The 25,957-nt window shown below is 57.2% G+C and overlaps 1 protein-coding gene across 4 annotated transcripts; it reads right to left on the reverse strand.

Moving 5' to 3' along the window:
• Window positions 1-299: 299 nt before the first annotated feature.
• Window positions 300-20,913, reverse strand: TTYH1 (tweety family member 1). 4 transcript variants are annotated; one of them, XM_064380860.1, is made up of 14 exons: window positions 20,788-20,913; window positions 17,139-17,317; window positions 15,080-15,191; window positions 14,085-14,305; window positions 10,856-10,951; window positions 8,583-8,655; window positions 8,042-8,117; window positions 7,443-7,498; window positions 7,144-7,236; window positions 6,816-6,908; window positions 1,239-1,381; window positions 1,060-1,105; window positions 845-925; window positions 300-681 (listed from the first exon to the last, which is right to left on the reverse strand). In XM_064380860.1, exons 1-13 carry the CDS (start codon window positions 20,911-20,913, stop codon window positions 887-889), a joined length of 1,353 nt encoding a protein of 450 aa, XP_064236930.1. In that variant the 3' UTR covers window positions 300-681; window positions 845-886. The 4 variants fall into 4 exon arrangements, with proteins under 4 accessions (XP_064236930.1, XP_064236929.1, XP_064236928.1 ...); XM_064380859.1 differs by having other exon boundaries at window positions 845-928; XM_064380858.1 differs by lacking the exon at window positions 1,060-1,105.
• Between the last annotated feature and the right edge of the window lie 5,044 nt (window positions 20,914-25,957).

The following is a 25,957-nucleotide window of genomic DNA, read 5'->3' on the forward strand; positions in this document are numbered from 1 at the left end:
TCTGTCTTCTGTCATGTGTGCGCACACACACACACACACACACACACAGGTCTATTTCTAGGCCATCTATTCTGTGCCAGAGATGTCTGTGCCTTCCTGTGTCAGGACACATGTATCACTTTTAGAATCAGAGAGAAAGGATATTTTTTGTTTTTTTACTTTTTTTTTTTTTAAAGAACAATGTCTTTGGAACCCTTGCTGAGCCTGGACAGGCGCAGACACGCCTGGCAGCTGGGAGGATGCCCCAGCCTCAGCCAGGAGGCCTGATCAAGGGAAGGCAGAAATAAAGAGGACCCAGCTGCTTGTAAAATAGTCTTCCCTTTTATTTTAAATCAACCCTTTTCCAAGTTAGTGCCACGAGTTGAGATCGGGGGTCAGAGCCCACTGGGACGTGGCAGGGGCAGCAGGGGGACTCATGTCCCCCTCCCCTCGGCTCAGTCCCTCCAAGGATGGGACTGGCAGCCGAGGTAAAGGGTGCGAGGCTGTCTGCCCCCTCCCCTGCCAGCCCTACACTCCCTAGTCTGCCCCCTCAGCTACTCCCAAGGCCAAGGACAGAGACTGGGACACAGGGGCCAGGGCAGGGAGGCGGTCCTGTGCGGGCTGTCCGTGGCCAAGAGTGTTAGTGGTCAGAGCCCAGGCAGGCTGGGTTAGTGGGGTCTCCTCCGGCAGCCAGGGAAGGAACTGCGGAGAGAGACAGAGACAGGGCAGTGATGCGGGCTGGAGGGCCTGCAGGGAGCGGCCACTCAGCAGGAAGCACCCAGCCCGCGCCTGGAGCATCGCTGAGGCTGGGAGGGGAAGGCAGAGGCCAGGCTGCAGGAGCTGGGGGTGTCCCTTAGAAGCTCACCGAAGAGGGGAGGCAGGCTCCAGTCCGGCAGGGAGGAGGGGCTCAGATAGACGACTGCCACTGCACAAAACGCTTGGATTCCTGCTAGGAGAGTCAGGGGACAGGAGGGAATGGAGTGGGGATCGACTTTGTACTGTGGGACCCCAGCCCCTCCTCCCTCAGACCCAGGAGTCCAGACCCCAGCCCCTCCTCCCTCAGACCCAGGAGTCCAGTACCTGAGGGTTGAAAGGGTCGTCATCGTCTGTGTCATCGTAGTCGTCACTGGGGTTTGATGCGGGGCATGGCAGAGAGGTGGGATGGGGAACCCATCAGGAGGCTGCAGCCCCCAAACCGTGGTCCCCAGGTGCTGCCCTCCTCTTCCCTCCCCAGGAGCCTGCCTTCCCCCGCTCCTGACCTGGGTGGGAAGAGGGCCCAGGCTTGGGGCAGGCTGCAGAGGGCGGTGGCCAGCGCTCCCGCGGACAGCAGGGAGAAGAGCAGCAGGAACAGCAGGCCTTCCAGGGCGTCCTCACACAGGCCCCGCAGGGCTGCGCCATAGTCCTGAGCGAAGGGCGTCATCGGGGTCACCGGGCAGTGCACCCCACCCCCCCACCGCCAGCACACACTGCGCACACCAGTCTGTCCTCCTGGCTGTGGTACTGCACAAGCCAGTTGACCTCTCTATGCCTCCATTTCCCCTGTCTAAGGGTAGTTCTGAGAATACAGTGGGGTCATCGGTGTGATGGGCCTGGCACCCAGGAATTAATTGTGCAGGCTCCAGACCTGGTTTCTCCTGAGCTGCACCCCACCCCCGTGTTACTGCAGGCCCCTATCTCCCTTTCACAGGGGCCCTCCTCCCTCAGCACCCCACATCTGGAACCAGCCTAGCACCTCCCACCAGCCCTGTGCCCTCTCCCCATCTGCATCCACCCCGGAACCTGAGAAATGACACGCCCCTTTCCTTCTCCCTCCCAGCAGCGGCACCCCCCAGCAAGGGCATCCTCCCGGGGGCACCCAGTGCCTGCAGGCCAGCCACCGCCAGCTCCGCCTCGGTCCAGGGGCAAAGGTTTCACAATCTGGGCCCTGCTGACGTTTTGAGCCAGCTCATTCTCTGTGGTGAGGGCGGGTGCAGCTCCACCCGCCAGATGCCAGGAGCACCCCCTCCTGCTGTGTGACAACCAGCAGCACCTCAGCCACGGCCAACTGTCCCTGGGGGGCAAATCGCTGGCCTGGAGCACATGAGACAGCACGTAGAAGGACCAAGCAGTGACTCAGAATGATGCCTCACACACAATACACACTCCACGTGCCACAAATGCTGGCTCTGATGATGGTCGTCCCAAGAAGTCAGCAGAAACGGCCTTCACCGAGTGCCCAGCACTGGCACAGACTGACTCAGTTAATTCACAGCTCCTCCCTGGGCACCGCCCCCAGTCCCAGGACCCAGAAGGTCATCTCAGAGGGTAGTGTGCTGACGAGGTAGGAGGGTGGGGGCAGAGCAGGGCAGGGGTAGGTCGGGCAACCCCACAGCAGGGATGAGTCCCCCAGGAAGGAGCCAGGAAGAGGGCTGTGTGGAGGAAGCCGGCAGGGACTGAAGCCAGAGGCACACATATCCAGGACTGACCACCCAGGCCCTTGTAGGTCAGGGCAAGGAGCAGGGATTTTAATCCGTGTGCAGGGGGAATCGCTGAGGGTTTTAAGCAGAGGAAGAACATGATCGGATTGTGTTTTAAAAGGATCACCCAGTTGGTTGGCTGTTGCATGGAGGACAGACGGGGGTAGGCAGGCGGGGGACGGGGAGGAGGCCCCTGCGGTCACGGGGCAGGTGGCTAGGATGCACGGACCAGGGCACAGGGGAAGTGGTAGAGACAGTGGTGGGTGTCCAGATAGGTTTCAGAGGAGGGGCGACAGACCTCGCTTCGGGAATGGTTGTGGGAGCTGAGCAGGGAGCAGGAAGGATACCCCTGAGTTTCTGGCAGGAAAACCTGGTTGAGGTGGGGTGTCTGTTACTGAGCCAGCGACGTTGGGGATAGGGACCTGTTGGGGCAACGGAGGCTCTTTTTTTTTCTTTTTTTTTTTCCTGAGGCGGAGTTTTGCTCTTGTTGCCCAGACTGGAGTGCAATGGCGTGATCTCAGCCCACCACTACCTCTGTCTCCCAAGTTCAAGCAATTCTCCTGCCTCAGCCTCCTGAGTAGCTGGGATTATAGGCATGCACCACCATGCCCAGCTAATTTTGTATTTTTAGTAGATACGGGGTTTCACTGTGTTGGTCAGGCTGGTCTTGAACTCCTGACCTCAGGTGATCCACCAGCCTCGACCTCCCAAAGCGCTGGGATTACAGGCGTGAGCCACCGCGCCCGGCCCGGAAGCTCTATTTTGAGTGTATTGGTACATGCACAATGTCCTTCATACTCACAACAGCCCTGGAGGCAAACACTGACTCCTGACCCCCTCACGCTGCCGCCTCTTGCAATGGTGCAAAGAAGTTGAAGCCCAGAGAGAGGAAGCTACTTGCCCAGAGTCACACTGCCAGGGAGGGGCAGAAGTGAGATTGGAGCTGATTCTCTTAGGTTCCAGCGCCCACCTTCCTTCCTCCTCATCCCAGATGTCCCTTACTGTTGATTTTCTTTTTTTTTTTTCTTTTTGTTACCCAGGCTGGAGTGCAATGGTGCGACCTCAGCTCACCGCAACCTCCGCCTCCTGGGTTCAGGCAATTCTCCTGCCTCAGCCTCCTGAGTAGCTTGGATTACAGGCACGCACCACCATGCCCAGCTAATTTTTTGTATTTTTAGTAGAGACGGGGTTTCACCATGTTGACTAGGATGGTCTCGATCTCTTGACCTCGTGATCCACCCGCCTCGGCCTCCCAAAGTGCTGGGATTACAGGCTTGAGCCACCGCGCCCGGCCCGATTTTCTTTTTTAAAATTTTAAAATAGAGTTGGGGTTTCACCATGTTAGCCAGCCTGCTCTCGAACTCCTGAGCTCAAGGAGTTTTGATCTGCCCAACTGGACCTCCCAAAGTGCTGGGATTACAGGTACCAGACACCCATGCTGCCTTCCCCCAACACTCTTTTTTTTAGACAGACTCTCACTCTGTTGCCCAGGCTGGAGTGCAGTGGCATGATGCCAGCTCACTGCAACCTCTGTGCCTCCAGGGTTCGAGGGATTCTCATGCCTCAGCCTCCTGAGTAGCTGTGAATACAGGCATGTGCCACCACGTCCAGCTATTTTTTTTTGTATTTGTAGTAGAGACGGGACTTCCCCATGTTGGCCAGGCTAGTCTTGAACTCCTGACCTCAGGTGATCCACCCACTTTGGTCTCTCAAAGTGCTGGGATTACAGGTGTGAGCCACCACTCCGGGCCTGGTCCCTTACTCTTGATTTTAATCTGTGAGGACCCTGACACCCTGACAGGGACAACGGAGGTCCAGGGTCACCTGGTACAGTGGTTGGGGAGGGTGGAGTGATCTGTCTTCCTCTTTCCCTTCCCTCCCTCCACAAAGGAGTCTGGGGGCCTGTATTCCAGCCCAGTCTCTACCTAGGCCACAGAAAAGTGCCTGGACCCCAATTTATCCTTATGCAAAAGATCAGGACAGCCGTGAGGGGGCTCCCCCAGCCTTTCTCAGCTCAATAGTCAGCAATTCAGATCACTGATTTAGCGCTTGCTCCCCACTCCCTTTTTGGAATGATGGTTTCAGAAGACTGGGGGGCAGTGGGAACCACAGAAGGGATCTGTCTGAGCCGGACCAGAAGCTCAGGTCCATGCTATGGTGTAGATGAATCCCTCTTGGCTAGGACTGCCAGATCAAATTCAGGACTTCCAGTTAAATTTGATATCACATACCCAATACACAATTTTCCAGAATAAGTATCTCCCCAGCAATGCACCGGGCATACTTATAGCAAAGAGTGGTTTGCTGTTTGCTGAATATTCTAGGATCCATGGGGGGATAGACGAGGAGGGGGCCATGCTTCCTCCTCTGGGGAGAGAACGAGGCCTCAGCGGCAACAGGGCCACTGGGCATGGAGGGTAGATGGATAGAGACATTCCAGAAGCAGAAGGGACAAGACTGGGCCCTCTGGAAGGTCCCTGTCTCCTTAATGTGCACAGGCTGGCCGTGTGACCTAGGGAAAGTCCGTCAACTCTGCACCTCACCTTCTAAGTCTGTTACATGGGATAATAATAGTTCCTTCTTCACAGCATTGTTATGAGGGGTCAGTGAGTTGCCACCTGTGAAACGCAACAGGGCCAGGTACTTGGCAAAGGTATGCACATGAGAGGTCTTTGACGGGAAGACCGGCTGGGGAAAGGCATCCTCAGGTGTGTGTTTTAGAGCAGCTCCTACTGGTTTTGTTTGTTTCTTTGAGACAGAGTCTCTCTCTATTACTCAGCCTGGAGTGCAGTGGCATGATCTCAGCTCACTGCAACCTCCGCCTCCTGGGTTCAAGTGATTCTCCTGCCTCAGCCTCCTGAGTAGTTGGGATTACAGTCGCCTACCACCACACCTGGCTAATTTTTTTTTTTTTTTTTTGAGACAGAGTTTCACTCTTGTTACCCAGGCTGGAGTGCAATGGCACAATCTCGGTTCACCGCAACCTCCGCCTCCTGGGTTCAGGCAATTCTTCCTGCCTCAGCCTCCTGAGTAGCTGGGATTACAGGCACGCGCCACCGTGCCCAGCTAATTTTTTGTATTTTAGTAGAGACGGGGTTTCACCATGTTGACCAGGATGGTCTCGATCTCTTGACCTCGTGATCCACCCGCCTCGGCCTCCCAAAGTGCTGGGATTACAGGCGTGAGCCACTGCGCCCGGCCCAATTTTTTGTATTTTTAGTAGAGACAGGGTTTCACCATGTTGGCCAGGCTGGTCTGGAACTCCTGACCTCAGGTGATCCACCCGCCTCTGTCTCCCAAAGTGCTGGGATTACAGGTGTGAGCCTCCGTGTCCGGCCAGTTCCTACTGTTTTATAAGGGGACTTTTTTTTCAAGCCTTACAACCATCCAGTAAAAAAAAAACTCATCCTTCCTCGTAGTATGGGTGGGAAACAGAGTCAGCCATGCGCACCCGCCCATGGCCATGCAGTCTGTGGCAGAGCCCAAGCTGGAGTCTGCAGGGCACCAGATATCTTTCCTCCTGGGTGCCCCGCCTGCCCCTGCCCGTCCAGTGTATGAACAGCACATGCCACAAGGGAGCTGGACAGGTGCCCATTCTTGCAATCCCAGTTTCTTTCTTTCTTTTTTTTTTTTAGACAGAGTCTTGCTCTGTCACCCAGGCTAGAGTGCAATGGTATGATCTTGGCTCACTGCAACCTCCACTTCCCAGGTTCAGGCAATTCTCCTGCCTCAGCCTCCTGACTAGCTGAGATTACAGGCACATGCCACCATGCCCAGCTAATTTTTTGTATTTTTAGTAGAGATGAGGTTTCACCATGTTGGCCAGGCTGGTCTTGAACTCCTGACCTCAGGTGATCCACCCGCCTTGGCCTCCCAGTGTGCTGGGATTACAGGCATGAGTCACCGCGCCTGGCCACAATCCCAGTTTCATAAGTGAGGGAAGTAACTGAGGTACAGAGAAGTGAGCTGACTTGCACTTGGTCAAAAGCTAGGACTGGAACCCAGGCAGTCTTGCTCCAGAAGTCACTGAGCAGCAGCCGCTAGGAGAGAGGGAGGGAAAGGGAGGAGGACGGAGAGAGGAGAGAAGACAAGGAAGGAAAAGTAGCAGGAATGGATGGCAGGGTGGGATGGGGACCCGGGGGAAGTGCGGGAGCTGGGGGGGAAGGGAAGGAGGAGGGAAGGAATACGGGTGGAGCATGATAGATGACAGGTTATAAATAGGTAGATAATAGATATAGGATAGATAAATAATATAAACAGAGAATACAGAGATATCCTCAGTCGCAATGGCAGAGGTCCAAGGAGAGGAACGAGGTAGTTCTGTGGGTCGAGGCAGAGGCTCCCCATGGGAGAAGAAATTGGGAGGGGGAAGGGGTTCACCTTGTGCAGGCCGCGGCAGTGCAGCAGTGCCACCAACTGGTGGAAGTTTCCTTCTGTCACATTCAGAGTCTCCTCCAAAGACAAAAGAGGCTTCTGCGGGGCGAGGAGAGGTCATTTTCCCACCAACTCGCCAGGCCCGCCCATCGCCCTGGCCCCGCCCCCAACCCGGGCCCCGCCCAGCTCCGCGACCCCGCCCCCAACCCAGGCCCCGCCCACCGCCGACCCAGGGGTTCCTCGCCGTGGGTCCCACCTACGCCCTACAGCTCCATCCCACCCCGCCCGCCTTCCCCTTGGGGTCCGCGTGTCTGGGGAGCGTCCACCCACCGACCTGCGCTGAAGGGAACTGAGGCACAGCTTCTCGCTCCAGGCCCAGCAGCTGGGAGTGGATGTTGGCCAGAGCTCGCTGGGACAGAGTCAGCCTCTGCGGAAAGAGAAAGGGAGGGAGGAGGACCCAGGAGTCGACGCCCCGACCCTCTCTCCTCTCCTCCGAACACAGCACTCGGGCCCCTGGCCTGCATCCTCCCCGGAACCCAGGAGTCCAGGCCCCAGCCCCAGCCCCGCCCCCTCCCTCGGGAGTCCAGACTTCTGGTTCCCTCAACACCCGCTTCCCTTGCCCGCAGCCCTAACCTGTTGGAAGGGGTTGGAGACGGCCTGGTTGCAGAGGAAATAATAGCTCAGGATGTCTGAAGTGGGAGGAGGAGAGGGGAGGAGGCCATGAGCCTGGGCCCCCAGGGACTCCCGGGAGAAGGCCGGTGACTGGGGGGTTAGCAGGGTTCGGGGCCTGAGCCCAGCTCCGGGGCCCTCCTGGAGCCCGATGGCCTTACCTTCAGAGACCCGCCAGCCCCGCGTCCCTTCTGCTCCTGCCACAGCCAGAGCAGGCGCTGGTGCGCATCCCCACACTCCCTGGGAACCCCTGACTAAATGGCGCTCCCCAGTTTTCTCAGGGGGCCAAATCCCCACTCCTGACGCCCAGGAACACCCTCTCCTGACCCTTCTCTCTCTTCCTGCCCACCAGGAGAGGCTGCCAGCTGGAGCAGAAGGAATGAGGGGCTGGCGGTGGCGGGGCTCCAGGAGGGCTCTGATGGGCAGTGGCCAGAAGGGCTGGGTCTCGCCTGGCAGGCTGCACCCCCATCCCACCCCGGGTAGGACTGGGCACAGAAGAGGCCTGAGGAAGCCAGGACCTGCAGTGCCCAACCTGGCAGACACACCGGGCCCTTGGAAATCACCTGAGCTGAGCCCTGTCTCCTCCTGGGTCAGATTCAGAATATAAGGATCTGGATTGGAGCAGAAGTCACTGAGTCCCTGCATGAGGCAGCAGAAAAGGGGCTCAAACCCGAAATTGCCCCAATTCCACACTCCCACAGCACCTAGTGTCTGGCTTACCAGCCCCACTCCCCACCCAGGGGTCCAGGTCCCAGTCGCTCCACCCTCAGACTCAGGAGTCCAGGCTCCAGCCCCTCCTCTCTCAGACTCAGGGGTCTAGGTTCTCCAGCCCCTCCTCCCTCAAACTCAGGAGTCTAGGCCTCCGGCTCCTCCTCCCTCAGACCTAGGAATCCAGGCTTCCAGCCCCCTCCTCCATTATAGCCCAAGCACCCAGAACACCAACCTGTACCCACTCAGGACCCAGGAAGCCAGCCCTAAACCTTGGAACTGTGATGGTGCCCCCCAGTCCCTCTCTCCACTAAGGCATGCCATCCCGAGATCCAGAAGTTGAAGCTTCCAGGCTCCCTGAGTCCCAGAACCCAGCGGCCCGGCCCCAGCACTCACCACGGCCGTGGCTGCTTCCAGGCCCATGGAGCCCCAGCTCAGGACAAGAACCAGGAGACTCATGACCGTCATCCTAGAGTGGGGAGTGAGGACCGGCCTGGGCTTCTCAATCTCCTTGCCTAGCCTCTTTCCACACCCCAAATCCCATCACAGCCACCTCCCACCCTTCACCCACCTCTGGAGCCTGTAGGATCAGAATTAGGGACAGAGAAGTTCTGTGGCGGGCGGGGGGGTGCGGGCTGCTGACGTCCAACTGGACATCTGGCTCCTGCCCAGATGGGCAGGGTGCGGGGTATGAGCGGGGCCCTGGACTGGTGGTCGCAGCTAGGATCCCAGCTCCGGTATCCCAGGAGGGTGACTGCCCACCTCTGGGCTCACTTTCCTGGGGCCCAGGACTTCCCCCAAAGGCTCCCAAATCCACCCACAGCTTGGTCAGCCTCTGGCTCTGCCCTGAGAATGGGAGACAGTTCTGGGGCTGAGCTCCGTCTCGGGACTTTCCAGGTGGGGAGGGGTGCAGGGGGCGTGTCAGCATTGGTAGGGTGACCAACAGGCAGGAATGGCACCCAGGGGTCCCCAAACTGAAGGCCTGGGCTCCAGTCCCAGACCTGCCCTGTGGTGGCTAGGTTTATCTGTCTGCAAGCCTTAGCAGCGTCTCTCCCCAGTGGCAATGTAGGTACCAGTTCAACTCCACCGCACCCCACCAGGGGCAGAGAGGATACAGGGACTGCTTCCTCCACTGGGAATGGCCTGCCTGGTTCAAATCCCAGCTCTGGCGCTTCTAGCTGTGTGGCCCTGAGCAAGCAGCCCAACCTCTCTGATCTTCAGTCTCTCCCTCTGTTAAACAGGGAGAAAGGCCGGGTGCAGTGGCTCGTGCCTGTAAACCCAGCACTTTGGAAGGGTGAGGCAGGCAGATCACTTGAGGCCAGGAATTCAAGACCAGCCTGGGCAACATAGTGAGACTCCATCTCTACAAAAAAAAAATACAAAACGTAGCAGGGTGTGGTGGCATGAGCCTGTGGTCCCTGTGACTCCAGAGGCTGAGGTGGGGGAATCGCTTGAGCCTCGGGGGACAGAGGCTGCAGTGAGCCGAGATGGTTGCCACTGCACTCCAGCCTGGGCAACAAAACAAGACCTTCTCGAAATAAAAACAGAAATAAAAATCAGGGAGAAGTAAGCACCTTCCTCACAGGGTGGGCACGAGGCACTCCAGGAGGGGCAGAGAAGAGTGTCGGGCTCGTAGAGCAAGCTATAAAATAAGTGCGTGCTCCCTGCCAGGCGCAGTGGCTCATGTCTGCAATCCCAGCACTTTGGGAGCCCGAGGCGGGCAGATCACCTGAGGTCAGGAGTTCAAGACCAGCCTGACCAATATGGAGAAATCCTGTCTCGGCTGGGCACGGTGGCTCATGCCTGTAATCCCAGCACTTTGGGAGGCCGAGGCAGGTGGATCACGAGGTCAAGAGATCGAGACCATTCTGGTCAACATGGTGAAACCCCATCTCTACTAAAATTACAAAAAAAAAAAATTAGCTGGGCATGGTGGCGCGCCCCTGTAGTCCCAGCTACTCAGGAGACTGAGGCAGGAGAATTGCCTGAACCCAGGAGACGGAGGTTGCGGTAAGCCGAGATCGCGCCATTGCACTCCAGCCTGGGTAACAAGAGCGAAACTCCGTCTCAAAAAAAAAAAAGAAACCCTGTCTCTACTAAAAATACAAAATTAGCTGGGCGTGGTGGCACATGCCTATAATCCCAGCTGAAACTCAGGAGGCTGAGGCAGGAGAATTGCTTGAACCCCAGGAGGCGGAGGTTGCAGTGGGCCAAGTTTTCATCCTTGCACTCCAGCTTGGGCAACAAGAGTGAAACTCCGTCTCAAAAAAAATAAAGTGTGGTCCTGTGGCTCTGCCATGACACATAAGGGCTGCTCAGCCTTGGAATCGGCGACCCTCCGCCTCAGGTCCCTGACCTGCCACATGGACCTTTACGGTAGCTCCTTCATGGGGTGGAGGCAAGTGAAGGAATCAGCGTGCGTGGCCCTCAACAGATCATCATCCTCATCTTGATTGCAGACACAGTGATTATTTCTTGAATGATTCCAGCATGCTTCACACCTCGAGGGCCACCTGCTGTCAGGCCCATCCTCGCCTCCCTCATGAGCTGTCCTAACTCTCTTTTCCTGGTGTGAACCACGGTCCTCCATGTAGGACTCGTAAGACTGAGGTCCTGCAGGCCCAGAGAATGCCAGGCAAGCACCGGGGACCCCCACGTCCTGCACTTACACGATCACCAGCCACTTGCTCTGCTTCGCCAGGCCCAGGAGGGTGAAGAGGCAGACCAGCAGCTCCAGGAGCAGCAGGAGGACGTAGGCCAGCCACCTGGGAGGGAAGAGGTCAGGGCTGAAATCCCACACCTGCCTCCAGGCACCCAGCAACCCCCACCAACATTCACCTCACCCCCCAAGCTCAGCCTCACTTTCACCACCTCCAGATTCAGCCTCACACTCAGCCTCCTTCTGTTCACTGTGTCTGAGCCACAGCCCAGCTCATCTGTGAAATGGGTGCATCAGGAGACAGGACATTGGAGTGGCTTAGAATACAGGTCGTGGCCAGGCTTGGTGGCTCACACCTGTAATCCCAGCACTTTGGGAGGCCAGGCGGGCGGATCACAAGGTCAAGAGATCAAGACCATCCTGGCCAACATGGTGGAACCCTGTCTCTATTAAAAATACAAAAATTAGGCAAGCATGCTGGCATTTGCCTGTAATCCCAGGTATTTAGGAGGCTGAGGCAGGAAAATCGCTTGAACCCGGGAGGCGGAGGTCACAGTGAACAAAGATCGCACCACGGCACTCCAGCCTGGGGACAGAGCAAGACTCCGTCTCAAAAAAAAAAATGGAATACCAGTACTGAGCACCTGGGACTGTGCCCTGAGGCCATGGACACACAACATGTCCTCTCTGAGCTCCCCATCCTTGCCCCCATCCTGCGGAGGGACGTTTGTTCTCAGGCTGCACCAAGGATCCCATCGCATACCCCAAGGGCATCCCGACAACTGGAGGCAGAGGCTGCCTGGTCTCACCCCAGCCCCTCCACTTAACTGTCTCTGTTCCTCAATTTCCCCACCTGTGACAAGGGGAGCACAACAGCACCGGCTTGAGAGCGCTGCTACGGGTGGGATGTGTGGATAGAGTGCTTAAGAGAGTGCCAGGCACGTGGACACACTTAGATGTTGGCCTGAGCATGAACAAGGGAACTGAGATGTTGTTTAATAGTTAATGCTCGGTCGGGCACAGTGGCTGGTGCCTGCAATCCCAGCACTTTGGGAGGCCGAAGCAGGTGGATCACCTGAGGTCAGGAGTTCGACACCAGCCTGGCCAACATGCTGAAACCCCATTTCTACTAAAAATACAATTAGCCGTGCATGGTGGTGGGCACCTGTAATCCCCACTAATCGAGAGGCTGAGGCAAGAGAATCATTTGAAGCCGAGAGGCAGAGGTCACAGTGAGCCCTGACGGCGCCACTGCACTCCAGTCTGGGTGACAAGAGTGAGACTCTGTCTCAATAAAAAAAAAAACTAAAAGAAATTAATACTTAAATATCCTCGAAGGGCCCTCCGTGACTCAGAAGGTGCAAGCACCCAGGCCACCGCGCAGTGCCGGTGCGTAGTAAGTGCTCAGTTAATCCCGCCGTTCTCTGCAGGCCCCGCAAGCTTGAGCTCCCCTCCTTACCCTCATTCTGGCTACTTCCCCCCACCTTGCAAATGCCCCCTCCAGCCAGACTCCCTTGGGGGCCCCTGATTCGTCCGTGTGTGGGGGGACTCCCACGTGCGGGTGCTTTTGCAGTGGTGCACCCGGAAGATACATTCTAGGGACGGTGGGTCTGACTCACCCTGGCGTTCCCCTCATGGCTACCCCCACTTTCTGCCCTCTCCTAGGAGGAGGAGCTGAGGCCCAGCCTGTGAGGCCCCTGGGTCTGACCACAACGCAGGACTGGACTTCCTTAGACTGTCTGGCACCTACTGCCCTGCGGGTGTGCCCTCATCTCCAGCTTTTCAGCCCCAGTCTGCCTTCCCCGCTGGAGCGCAGCATCCCAGAGGGTCTCCCGAATCTCAGCCCATGCCCCCGAGACCACGGCCCCCAGCTGATTTCGGATGAATGAATGAATGAATGAATGAATGATTACTAATGGCCAAAGCGATGAGGACACCATCATGGTGGCCGCTGGGAAGGGTGGCTGCCCAGACTCCACACAGCTCGCTCCCTCCCCTCCTCCAAATGCCACCTTCTCAGTCCCCCTGTTGAACTGGCAGCCTCTGTTCTACCTCACCTCCCTCTGTGATTCTCTCCAGAGCTCCCATGGCCCAACACCTTATGGACAATGTTTTGCTCTGCGTTTGTCCCTTGCTGGCCCCCACTGGAGGAGCGTGGCAGGGATTTCTGCCGCTTGCTGCCTGCCCTGCCCCACTGCCCTGTGGCCGCACTTCACAGGCACCTCTGCGATGCTCTCCGTGTGCTAATCACCCATCTCAGCACTCAGATGCCAGCTCAACAATTCACACCAATCCAACAAGGGGCGCACTGCCCTGATTCCCATTTCACAGATGGGGAAACCAAGGCACAGGCCTGCAAAGTAACTTGATTGCGGCCATGTGGTTAGGGAGGGGCTGGCTGGGCTTCGAGCTCAGGTTCCTGACCTGTAGGTACGCTGCCTCTTTCACCATGGGGTGCTGAACAAAGACACACGTCACACGGATGAATGGGTGAGTGAGTGGCCTGCTGGGTTAGTCCAGGAGTGGCTCGCTGAGTGAGTGAGTCAAGGAGTGAAAGCATGCGTGAATAAGTGAGTGGAGTGATCATGGAGGGGGAGGGGGAGCGAATGGGCGAGAACACAGGTGTCAGGATGGGCCTGGGGTCCCCTCATCTCCCTCCACAGCAGGGTTTATCGACCTCATCATACACACACACACACACACACACACACACACACACACACACACACACAGATGGAGTCTCACTCTATCGCCTAAGCTGGAGTGCAATAGCAAAATCTCAGCTCGCTGCAACCTCCACCTCCCGGGTTCAAGCAATCCTCCTGCCTCAGCCTCCCAAGTAGCTGGGACTACAGGTGTATGCCACCACGCCCGGCTAATTTTTTGTATTTTTAGTAGAGATAGGGTTTCACCATGTTGTCCAGGCTGGTCTCAAACTCCTGACCTCAGGTGATCCACTCGCCTCTGCCTCCCAAAGTGCTGGGATTACAGGCATGAGCCGCCACGCCCAGCCCACCATAACTGACATCGTGGCTGGATCACTCCCTGCCGATGCACAGGGGGTCCCGTGAGTTGTAGGGTGTCGAACGGCCCCTGGGCTCTGCCCACTGGATGCCAGCAGTACACGCGCCACCCCCCCACTGTCACAACCAAAACTGCCTCCAGACATTGCCAACTGTCCCCCCAGGGACTCTGGCTGAGAGCTGCTGGCACAGAGGGCATGAAGAGCAGCCTCTCACCTGTACTCCTCCACAAAGGACACATCTTCAGCCACCTGCAGGGGGCTCAGGGGCACTCCCTGCCAGAAGGCCAGCCCCTGCAGCTGCTGGGCCACAGCCTCCGCCTGCCGCCGAGCCCCCCGGGCAGCAGCCACCAGCTCTGTGCGTGGCTCCAGCACCTCCTCCAGGGTGGTCAGCTCTGTCCTCACTGCCTCGCCCAGTCTCTCTACTGTCTCCAACACCTGGGGACAGGGCAGGGTCTGAGGTCTGGGAGGACATCCTCGGGGGAGCCCAGGGTCGAGGAATGGGGTTTTAGAGATGAAGAAGGAGTGCACAGTAGTGGGTGTCTGAGAGCCGGGGTCTGGGACATCTGAGGATTGAGGAAGGGAAGGGGTTGGGGAGGGACTCCAGGGTCAAGCTCATGGAGTTGTGTGGCCTCTATCCAGAGCTCTGGGCGGTTGGCAGCTTGAGCCCAGTGTCGAGAGTCAAGCCCCAGGGCTGAGATTGAGTCTGGAGCCTTTTGTCTGAAGTTTGTATCTGCCTTCTCGAAGCTGGGGTCTCGAGTCTGGGTCCCACGGTCCAGAGTCTGCAGCGGGACATGGCATCTATGGCCAGGGCCCAGAATCCTGGGGCTGAGGTCAGAGCTGGAGCCTCAAGTCGGGGACTGGGTCTCAGGGCTGGGCTCTCTGAGCTTGCTTTTGAGCCAAGAATCAGGTCTGGGACCCTGGGTCTGGCCCGAGCACAGGGGCTGGTGTCCCTGGTGCTTGGTTTCTGTGTGGTTTGGGGGTTCCAGGTAAGGTCCAGGGCTGCATCTGGGTTGAGGACCTCAATTTGCAGCCAGGTTAGGGCTTGGTTGGACAGACTGAGGTCTGTGGGTCTCAGGATGAGGTTTCGAATCTGGGGGTCTCAAGCTTCAAGGGTGGGGTCTTAGCTCTGACTTTGGATCCCTTTGTCCTTGGCTTATGGGGAGCCTGTCGGGTGTGGGTTTGGGGTCCCACTGGTCGCTGGCCCCTCACCAGGTGGTCAATGGCGCTGAGTGTGTGGTTGGCATGCAGCAGTGCAGAGCTGAGCTGGGACACCCCATCACTGGTCTCACTGTTGCCATAGAAACCGATGCCAATGCCAGTGCTGAGAGGAGGAGGAGGGAGAGGAATCTTAGTGAGTCCCAGGATCCTGGAGGCCACCGTCCCCTCCCACCCCATCCCCTCCACCCCACCTTCCTATCCTCCCCTCCCATCTCTCAGCCCCACCCCATTGGTCCAGCCCGTGGGAAAAGGACGACTCCAGCCTGGCCCCCTCGGTTGCCAAGGTAACGGGAAGGCCTCACTCCCCCAGTGGAGGGACGTCATTGTGATGCTAATGGTGGGTGGAGTGGTGGGGGGGAGGGAGCCCCCGATTTAACTCGCACCTCCCTGGAGCAGAACCCCAGGCACACCCAGCTCCTGGATGGGCCGTCTTCCCCTCCCGATGACTGCCTGCCCCACACCATCTCCTCCATCCTTTGCCAGGCAGGCAGCCTTCCTGGCACCTGTCCTAAGGTGACCTTGAGTCCTTGGGCCCTGCATCACAGACCCTCCGGTGCCGAGATGCCCCCCACTCCCACCTCCTTGGGGTTCCTAAGGGTGCGAGGGGGGCAGCTGCCACCATCTCCTGGGGGGACACTGAGCCTGGAGCTCTCAGCTCCCCCACCCAGGACCCAAGCATTTGGCCAGCTGGGAGGGAAGTAAGGGAATGTGGGAGGGAGGCTGGAGGATGGGCCAGAAGCCGTGCCCCCACCCCGGCCCAGCCAGCACACAGAGCTCCATTGTGGGGCCTGAATGTGGGGCCCCAGACCCCTCCCACCACCACCCTCGGCCAGTGTCCCGCAGTGGAGGGGGCGGGAGCCCGACACCCTCACAGTTCCCAGCCCCGGCTGGGCCTCCACCCCCATCCCTCGGGTCAGACGCCCAGTGTTCCCGCCCCATTGTTCAGAGTCCTACAAAGCTCCTCTTGTTCCCAGGCTGCGGGGGCTGGGGCCGTGTCTCTCCCCCACTGGGCCTTTGTCCACCTCCCCTGTCTACCCCCCATGCTGGAGAGCCGGAGGAGGAAGCATCCTGGATACAGGGCACCTTTGCCTGCTGTGGGTCCGGAGCAGGCCTCTGGCCTTCTGGGACCCCCGGTCTGTGGAGGAGGACAGCCATCCGTAAACTGTGCGTGCCACCCTGCTGGGGAGGGGGCTGTGCCCAGAGCTTGCTCTTGGTAGGTGCTGTGTTCACTGTGGAAGCCCTCTGAGCTCCCTCTGAGGGCGTGAGGGGGCCCTACTAACCTGGGTCTGAATCTCTGTGCTGCCTCTTAAGCCACGTGGCCTTGAAAGGTGACCTCCCCTCTCTCCCTGAGCCTTCCTCTTTGGAAACTGGGCCTGACACCCCTGAATCCAGCAGCGTTATTGTGAGGAGGAATTAGACCAGCTCAGGTTTGGGCACAGATGAGGTGCTCTTGGATGGTGGGTATCTATTTATCGTCCGTCTCCCTGATTAGAACATAAGCCGCATGAGGGGCTCCTTGTCTGGCTTGGTCAGTATCTGGCACATGGTAGATACTCAATAAATAGTTGTCGAATGAATGAGCCAGTGAATGAGCAAATGATAACAGCAGTTAACACTGACTGAGAACAACTGCATGCAGATGCTGTGCTTTCCGGCAGTCTCACCACAGCAGGAGGTGGGCAATACCATAATGCCCATTTTACAGATGTGGAAACCGAGGCCCAGGGAGACGATCACTCCCTTAGGTCACACAGCTATTCAATGCGAGAGCCACCAAAACCAGGCAACCTGACTGACCCTCTCACCAGATGGCTGCCCTTGGGAAATTCTCTTCCTCTCCAGAACCTCACTTTCTCCATCCCTCAAATGGGACAGTCCTTTCTGCTGCGGACTGAAGTGGGCTTGCATATGGCGGGGAGAAGGACGAGGGAGTTTCCTCCTTCCTGGCTTTCCACCTTCCTCCACACCCCCAGGGGACACTCTTAGGAAGGCCAGCAGAGAGCTTGGAGAGCCCTGTCCCCACTGCCCACCCACCCTGGGGCCCCATTACCAGCCGACGAGAAGGGCTACAATGCAGCTCCAGGTGACACAGCCTCCCCCGGGGGTCGGGCTCTTGGACCCGGGGGGCTCGGGGGGCCGGCAGCAGCAGAAGCGGATGAGGTAGACAGCGATGAAAATGAGGCTCAGGCCCAAGCCCAGGCCTGCCAAGGCCGCCACCAGCAACAGGGCCTGGGGAAGGGGGTGACATAAGGCCTCCGAGGGCACCAGCAGGTTCCGTACTGAGATCCCCCTTCCAGTGTGGCTCGGGGGTCCGGGTCTGGGAGGTCAGAGTGAAGGTGGGAGACATCCCTGGTCCAATCTGGGGGGAGATAGGGTCCCAGCCCCTCCCAGGCTGGCAGCTGGGGCCCCTGGTGTCAGGGCCAGCTTGCTGGGGGGAGCTTCCAACTGGGGGCCCCAAGCCTGCTGCGAACACCCAGTTCTGCTGTGCCCCCCAATGGCTGTGCAACCTTTAGCAGGAACCGCCCCTTCTCCCAGCCTGGGTTTCGTTTCACTGCAGCCAGCAGGTGGAACGGGGCATTTCCCGAGGACCTGCCGAGGCCCCTCCACAGTCGTGTGGGATCAGGGGGCGGGCGGGGGTGTGGGGGTGCCTGTTCCTGGTGCCTCGGGCCAGGCTGGGTGAGGGGAGCCGCCTCCCCCTCTCCTCCCTGCTCACTGTCTCCCCTGCTGCTGAGCACCACACCCCGCTGCGCCTGAGCTTGTCACCTGGGGACGGGGCAAGGGACTGTGTGACAGCGTGTGTGTGTGTGTGTGTGTGTGTGTGTGTGTGTGCGCGCGCGCGCGCAAGACTCAGAAATGGAGACCGGGAGAGGAAAGACAGAGGAGAGAGAGATACGGAGGGAGGCACAGCCAGAAAGACACAACCGAGAAGAAAGAGACACAGACAAGGTTTGGGGATGAGGCAAAAAGGCAGAGAGCAGAAGGGATCACATCGGAGAAGAGCAGAGTAAGGGAGAGAGCGTGAGAACACGCAGACACACGGAGACAGGAGAGACACACGGGGCAGAGAGGCAGAGAGAGCCAGGCCCGGGAAGACAGAGGCAGGCAGCAGAAGCGTTCTGTGGTGGGGAAAGCCCGGCAGAATAACAGGGCTCTCCATGTGGGGAGCTTTCACAGCGGACCTGTGCAGTCCTGTCTGCCTGGAGGCCCACGGGGGGCCGGGGGGTTTGCACTGAGCCCCGGAGCATGCAGGAACACCATCAGGATCAGAGTGACACTTCTCAGTTGCCAACGCTGTTTCCCCTAAACCACGGTGATTCTGCCTTTGTACACACACACACACACACACACAGAGTGGCACAGTGGTGTGTGTGTCCCAAATGTGTGCACTGTGTTTCTGGTGTGAGACTGGGTGTTTTATCTTTGGGTTGCCTGCTGTGAGATGAGGGTGCACCTGAGTGGTCTGCAGTGGGAACATCTGTGGGCATCTGTGTGTTCCGGGCACAGTTCCTTGGGTCTGAGTGGGGTTTGGTTGTGCGTGTGTAACAGGGTGGATGAGTGTGTGTGTGGATGAGGGACTGCATGTGAATGTGTGTGAGTGCGCAAATGAATGTTAGAGTCAATGTGTGTGTGTATGTGGATGTGGAATGTGTGCGTGAGTGTGTGTATATAGAAGTATGAACATGTATGTGTGTGCATGCATGTGTCTGAGCATATGTATATAAATGCAGTGTGTGAATATGGGAGTAAGTGCTTATATGTGTGTATGTGAGTCTGTGTTTTGAGTCACTGTGTGCAGTGTGTGCCTGTGTGTATGATTGTGTAAGTGGGCATATCTATGCGAGTGTATGCATGTGTCTGTGTGTTGTTGTATGTGGGTGTGAGTACAAGGTTTGAGTGGTAAATGGGTATGTGTGTGTGTGCATATGTGAGTGTGTGTATGGGAGTGTGTAATGGGAGTTAGTGGGTGTGTGCATGAGTGTGTAATGAAAGTAAGTGGGCATGTGTGTGCCTATGCGTGTGTGTGTAATGGGAGTAAACAGGCATGTGTAACAGGAGTAAGTGGGCATATGTGAGTGTGCCTTGCATACGTGTGAGTGTGTATGTAAGTGTGTAATGGGAGTAAGTGGGCATGTGTGTGTGCCTGTGCGTGTGTGAGTGTGTATGTGTGTAATGGGAGTAAGTGTGCATGTGTGCATGTGTGAGTGTGTGTGTAATGGGAGTAAGTGTGCGTGTGTGTGCGTGTGTGTAATGGGAGTAAGTGTGCGTGTGTGTGTCTGTGCATATGCGGATGAGTGTCTGTGCCTCCCCGCGGGCCCGTGTCCCAGAGGCCCTGGCTGTGTCTGCAGCTGTGCCCCCGGTTTTCGCGTCCCAGGAGGGGTCCCCCTTGCCCTCCTCAGCTATGGGGCTCTGCCTGCACGTCCCTGCCACCCTGACCCTGACTCCCGACCGTGGGGCGGAGTGAGGCTCCCCCATGCCTCTGACGGTGACCCGGGCCGCGGAACCCCGCGTGTGGCTTCGGGAGGTCTTGGGCCAAGCGGGCGTGAGTCTGGGCCGAGGCCGGGGGAGTGGCGGCGCTGGAGGTGGCGGTTGTGTAACCGCGAGGCTGTGGGCGAGGGGACGGCGGTCCCGGTGTGGGGGGAGAGGGGGCGGCGAGGAGCGGGCGGGGAAGAGCTGCTCAGGGCTGTGCCAGCCGTGACCCAAATAGCTCAGAACACAGCACGCATCCCCTCCCCGCTTTTCTGGGACCCCCTCCACGCCCCCTGAGCTCTCCAATCCCAGCCTCCTTTTCCCAGGAGCAACCCAGGACAGAGCCCAGGGACTCAGGCCCCATTCGCAAGGCTAGGACCCGTCCTGGGGCCCCATCAGGACTCCCAGCCCCCTCACCGGTCCCCAGCTCAGCCAAGCCTTTCTCCTCATTAATCTCAAAGTCAAGGACTTGAATTAAACTGGGTCAGGGGACAGCTCTCTCGCCCATTGAAGCTGCCCCGAGCCGGGCCCCTTCCCCAGGGACCCCGGCTTCTGTGAGGTTCCCAGGCCAGCCCCACCCTCGAGACCCGGCTCTGCCAGCCCATGGCTCCCCAGACCCAGCCTCATCTCGGCCTTCGCCCCTGCAGCGCCTGACCACCCCTGCTTTCTTGGGACGGGCTGGAAGCTTCCTCTTCCAGAGCTCCTTCATTTTCCAGCCCTGGCCCTCAGCCCCCGGAGCCCCCTTCCCCATCTCAGACTCCAGTCCCATCTCAGCACCTCAGAACGGTTTTCCTCTCCACCGCTATCAGGTCCGCTGTCTCCTGGGTCCCACCTTAACTGGGACATATTTTACCTGCTCAGATCCTATGGGGCTGGGTCATCTTTTAGGGCGGAGAGAGTGGACTACTCTCCGGATGACCCTGGGGCCGGCTTCCCAGGCAGGTATCACACACCCGGAATCCGGGCCCCCCTCCCCTCCTTTCCAGGAACTCAGGGGTCCAGGCCCCCAGCCTTTCCTTATTTAGAGAGCTCGAGGTCTGGACCCCCCGCGCGCGTCCCAGGAGAACCTCCAGGTATGAGCGCCCTAGGCTCCTCCTCCCTCCGCAACCCCAAAGTCCGGGCCGGCCCCCCAGCCTCCCGGAGCTCGGGAATCTGTGACCCAGCTCCTCCCTGGGGACGCAGGAACTCCGTCCCCCCAGCCTCGGCCCCCAGGCCCCGGCGCCCGGTCCCACCTGCTGGTATTCCTGCTCTTGGGGCGCGAAACCGCTGGGCACCGGGCGGAGCTGGAAGTCGGCGCGGGGCAGCTGGTGGAGGAGATGCACCCAAGCCGAGGGCCGGTAGCCCGGGGGCGCCCCCATGGCCCCCGGGGGAGGGGGCAGCGGGGCGGACGCCGGGGCTGCGGAAGCCTCCGGAGTCGAGCGGGGCGCGGGCGGCGCGGGGTCTGGCTGGGCTCAGGGGAGCGGGAGCGGGGGGGAGGCAGGGGGTGGGGGGCGGAGATTGGGGGGAGGCGCGGACCGGGCGGGGACGGTGCTGCCCCTGGTGGTCGCGGCGGGGACTGCGGGAGTCCAGAGGCCCCAGCGCTCCGCCCCCTCGGTCGCGGCTCCCACCTGCTGCCCGCGCAGGTACCCGCGCTGCTGGCGTCGGCGGCATCCGGAGAGCTGGGCTGCACCGCGACTGCAAACAGCCCTCCCTGTCTATACGAGGCCACTCATACTGTGATTTCACCCTGAGACATAACGATCCCTTCATCTTCACGGAGAACCTTCCTGTCTGTGTAAAGGTCGCGGGTAAGTAGACAGCCAGTTCCATGGATACACATTCCTCTGTGTATAAAAGCGCTCTCACCTGCAAAAGATGCCCGTATTTGTGTAAAATCTCCGTCCCACTTTCATTCCTAACCTGGATAAGGACACAGCTTCTAAGCACAAACCTTCCTGTGTCTATAGACGACTCCAGGATGTATTGAAAATCCACACACCTGCGTGAGAAGCCTTCTTATCTGCATAAGGACCCCTTTTACCTGCATTAGGACCCCTTTTATCTTGAACTCCGGACCTCAGATGATCCACCCACCTCAGCCTCCCAAAGTGCTAGGATTACAGGCATGAGCCACCGTGCCCGGCCTGGACCCCTCTTATCTATTTAGGGACCCTTCTCATCTTGTAAACGGACTCAGGTTTACTGCAGTGTATACAAGCACCTCTGCCTCTTGGCATTCACCGTGCAAAGTATTTTTCCAGCCACTATCCGTGTTGCCTCTCACTGGAATCCTCCGATGCCACACACATAGATGGGGAAGTGCAGACCCTGGAGGGGACTTGGCCACCCTGACATCATCATTCAGACTGTCACTATTGGAGCCAAAACTAGGTGCTCAGAAATCTGTCCCCAGGGGTCCCCTCTTGCTGTAGGGCAGGATGAGACTTTGCCATCTGGAAGCCGCACACGTGGCGTCTCTTGTGGGGATTGGGATGAGTGGAAGGAAGGAAGGGAGGTGAGTGCTCCACTTACCCCATTTCCATATTTTGCTCCAGATTGGCAAGAAAGGGCTGGGAAAAGAAGAATGCTAGTGGTAGTGGAGGTGGTGGGGATGATAATGATGGTGCTGATTATGTTGACGATATGATGTCATGATGATGGTGTTGCCATGATGGTGGTCATGGTGATGATGATGATGGTAGTGATGATGGCGATGGTGATGATGATAGTTGTGATGGTGATGGTGAAGATGATGATGGTGGTGATGGTGATGATGGTGGTGATGGTGATGATGGTGGTGATGGTGATGGTGGTGATGGTGATGATGGTGGTGATGGTGATGGTGGTGATGGTGATGATGGTGGTGATGGTGATGTGATGATGGTGGTGATGGTGATGATGGTGGTGATGGTGATGGTGGTGATGGTGATGGTGGTGATGGTGATGATGGTGGTGATGGTGATGATGGTGGTGATGGTGATGGTGATGGTGATGGTGATGGTGGTGATGGTGATGGTGGTGATGGTGATGATGGTGGTGATGGTGGTGATGGTGATGGTGGTGATGGTGATGATGGTGGTGATGGTGATGTGATGATGGTGATGATGGTGATGATGGTGGTGATGGTGATGGTGGTGATGGTGATGATGGTGGTGATGGTGATGGTGGTGATGGTGATGGTGGTGATGGTGATGATGGTGGTGATGGTGATGGTGATGGTGGTGATGGTGATGGTGGTGATGGTGATGATGGTGGTGATGGTGATGGTGGTGATGGTGATGGTGGTGATGGTGATGATGGTGGTGATGGTGGTGATGGTGATGTGATGATGGTGGTGATGGTGATGATGGTGGTGATGGTGATGGTGGTGATGGTGATGGTGGTGATGGTGATGGTGGTGATGGTGATGATGGTGGTGATGGTGATGGTGATGGTGGTGATGGTGATGGTGGTGATGGTGATGATGGTGGTGATGGTGATGGTGGTGATGGTGATGGTGGTGATGGTGATGATGGTGGTGATGGTGATGATGGTGGTGATGGTGATGTGATGATGGTGGTGATGGTGATGATGGTGGTGATGGTGATGGTGGTGATGGTGATGGTGGTGATGGTGATGATGGTAGTGATGGTGATGGTGGTGATGGTGATGGTGGTGGTGATGGTGATGGTGATGGTGGTGATGGTGGTGATGGTGATGATGGTGGTGATGGTGATGGTGGTGATGGTAATGGTGGTGATGGTAATGATGGTGGTGATGGTGATGATGGTGGTGATGGTGATGGTGGTGATGGTGATGATGGTGGTGATGATGATGGTGGTGGTGGTGATGGTGGTGATGGTGATGATGGTGGTGATGGTGATGGTGATGGTGGTGATGGTGATGGTGGTGATGGTGATGATGGTGGTGATGGTGATGGTGGTGATGGTGATGGTGGTGATGGTGGTGATGGTGGTGATGGTGATGATGAAAATGATGATGATGGTGATGACGGTGGTGACGGTGATGATGATAGTTGTGATGCTGATGGTGAAGATGATGATGGTGGTGATGGTGATAATGATGGTGATGGTGCTGATGATCGTGATGGTGATGATGATGGTGGTGAAGGTGATGATAGTAGTGATGAAGATGATGATAATGGTGATGATGGTGAAGATGAAGATGATGGTGGTGATAGTGATGGTGGTGATGATGATGGTGAAGACATGATTATGTTGACATGTCATGATGTCATCATGATGATGATGGTGATGATCATGATGGTGAGGAGAAGGATAGTGATATTGGTGAAGGTATTGATGAAATGGGAGCGTGAGAATAGCTGCCTTCTCTCTCTCTCTCTCTCTCTCTCTCTCTTTACACACACACACACACACACACACACACACACACACACAGAAAGTAAAAAGTTTCTGACCACTATATGCAATGCTCTTGGAGAACTTCTATGCTCTGTTACTTCTATTTCATAATAAAAATCCGGTCACAACCTTCTAAATTGTTTTGTGGCTGGCTAATGGCTCTTGGATTGCCACCTGAGAAACATGATTCTAGAATTGCAGGGAACATTCTGGGTTGCTGTTAGAAAAGGGGTAACTGAGGGCCAGGCGTGGTGGCTCAGACCTGTAATCCCAGCACCTGGGGAGGCCAAGACCAGCTTGGCCAACATGGAAAAATCCTGTCTCGGCCGAGCCCAATGGCTCACACCTGTGATCCTAGCACTTTGGGAGGCCGAGGCCAGTGGATCACGTGAGGTCAGGAATTTGAGACCAGCCTGACCAACATGGTGAAACCCCGTCTATACTAAAAATACAAAAAAATTAGCCTGGCATGGTGATGTGTGCCTGTAATCTCAGCTACTTGGGAGGCTGAGGCAAGAGAATTGCTTGAATCCAGAGGTGGAGGTTGTAGTGAGTTGAGATTGTGCCACTGCACTCCAGCCTGAGCGACAGAGCAGGACTCCATCTCAAAAACAAAACAAAACAAACAAAAAAAAAAAACGAAGCAAAAAAATCCCACTGTCTCTACTAAAAATACAAAAAAAAAAAAAAAAATGGCCAGGCATGGTGGCATGCGCCTATAATCCCAGCTACTCAGGAGGCCAAGGCATGAGAGTAGCTTGAATCTGGGAGGCAAAGATTACAGTGAGCCGAGATCATGCCACTGCACTCCAGCCTGGGCGATAGAGAGACTGTCTTAAAAAAGAAGTGGTAACTGTTACTAAGTAGAAGTAAGTTATATTGGCTTCCAGGGGAGCTCGTTGCTTTGTTCATGCTGCCCTGTCCCCAGCATGCTGCTTTCTTGCATGGACACACACACACACACACACACACACACACACACACACACACCCCCATAGTCCCCACACACGCCATTCCCCCTCATTCCCCCCCAAAAAAACTTTGAACGGATGGAATCTCTCCCTCCCTCCCTCTCTCTCTCTCCCTCCCTCTCTCCCTCCCTCTCTCTCTCTCTCTCCCTCTCTCTCTCCCTCCCTCTCTCTCTCTCCCTCCCTCTCTCCCTCCCTCTCTCCCTTCCTCCCTCTCTCCCTCTCTCTCTCCCTCCCTCTCTCTCTCTCTCCCTCTCTCTCTCCCTCCCTCTCTCTCCCTCCCTCCCTCTCTCCCTCCCTCTCTCTCTCTCTCTCCCTCTCTCTCTCCCTCCCTCTCTCTCTCCCTCTCTCTCTCCCTCCCTCTCTCTCTCCCTCTCTCTCTCCCTCCCTCTCTCTCCCTCCCTCCCTCTCTCCCTCCCTCTCTCTCTCTCCCTCTCTCTCTCTCTCCCTCCCTCCCTCTCTCCCTCCCTCCCTCTCTCTCTCTCTCTCTGCTTCACTCTGGCTCTTTCTGTCCCCACCTCTCTGTCTCCCTCACATGTGTTTTGGGCCCCAGAAGGCAAGCCTCTTTAGAGAATGGCTTAGCCTCTGTTGATTAAACCCAGGACATCCATCCTGTTGCCTGGGCATCTGCAATGCTGTCTGATGGAAATGCGTTATCTCTACCTTCTCCGGCCATGGTTCCCTGGGCCTGTTCCTCCTGAGGAAAACAGATGGTCATTCCCGGTGGTCCTTGGGTATTTCTAGAGTCCTTGGCCGAATGCCACCCCCCACCCCCCGAAACCATCTCAAGCTCTACAGGTGTTAATTCACGGCCTGGGACGCGTGAGAACCCCCTGGTAGAGGGTAACTCAGAGAACATGGTTGTTACTATTTCGTTTCAGCCAACGCTTGCCATATGGGAAGAGGGACCCGGCACCACCAGATGTTCCAAATTTCCAAGAGAAGGCAGAAATCTGGATATTTTTAAAAGCAAAATCCCTCAGCTTTTAAATGTTAAAACTAATTCAAATGAAAAAAAAAGTGCTGTGTGGGCCAAATAAAACCTGTCTGTGGGTCGGAGCTAGTTGGTTTGTTTCAGCCAGACTGGAGTA

The sequence above is a fragment of the Aotus nancymaae genome, unplaced genomic scaffold (assembly GCF_030222135.1).
Source record: "Aotus nancymaae isolate 86718 unplaced genomic scaffold, 86718_ANA_hifiasm-v0.15.2.pri h1tg000028l, whole genome shotgun sequence".
Taxonomy (NCBI): Eukaryota; Metazoa; Chordata; class Mammalia; order Primates; family Aotidae; genus Aotus; species Aotus nancymaae.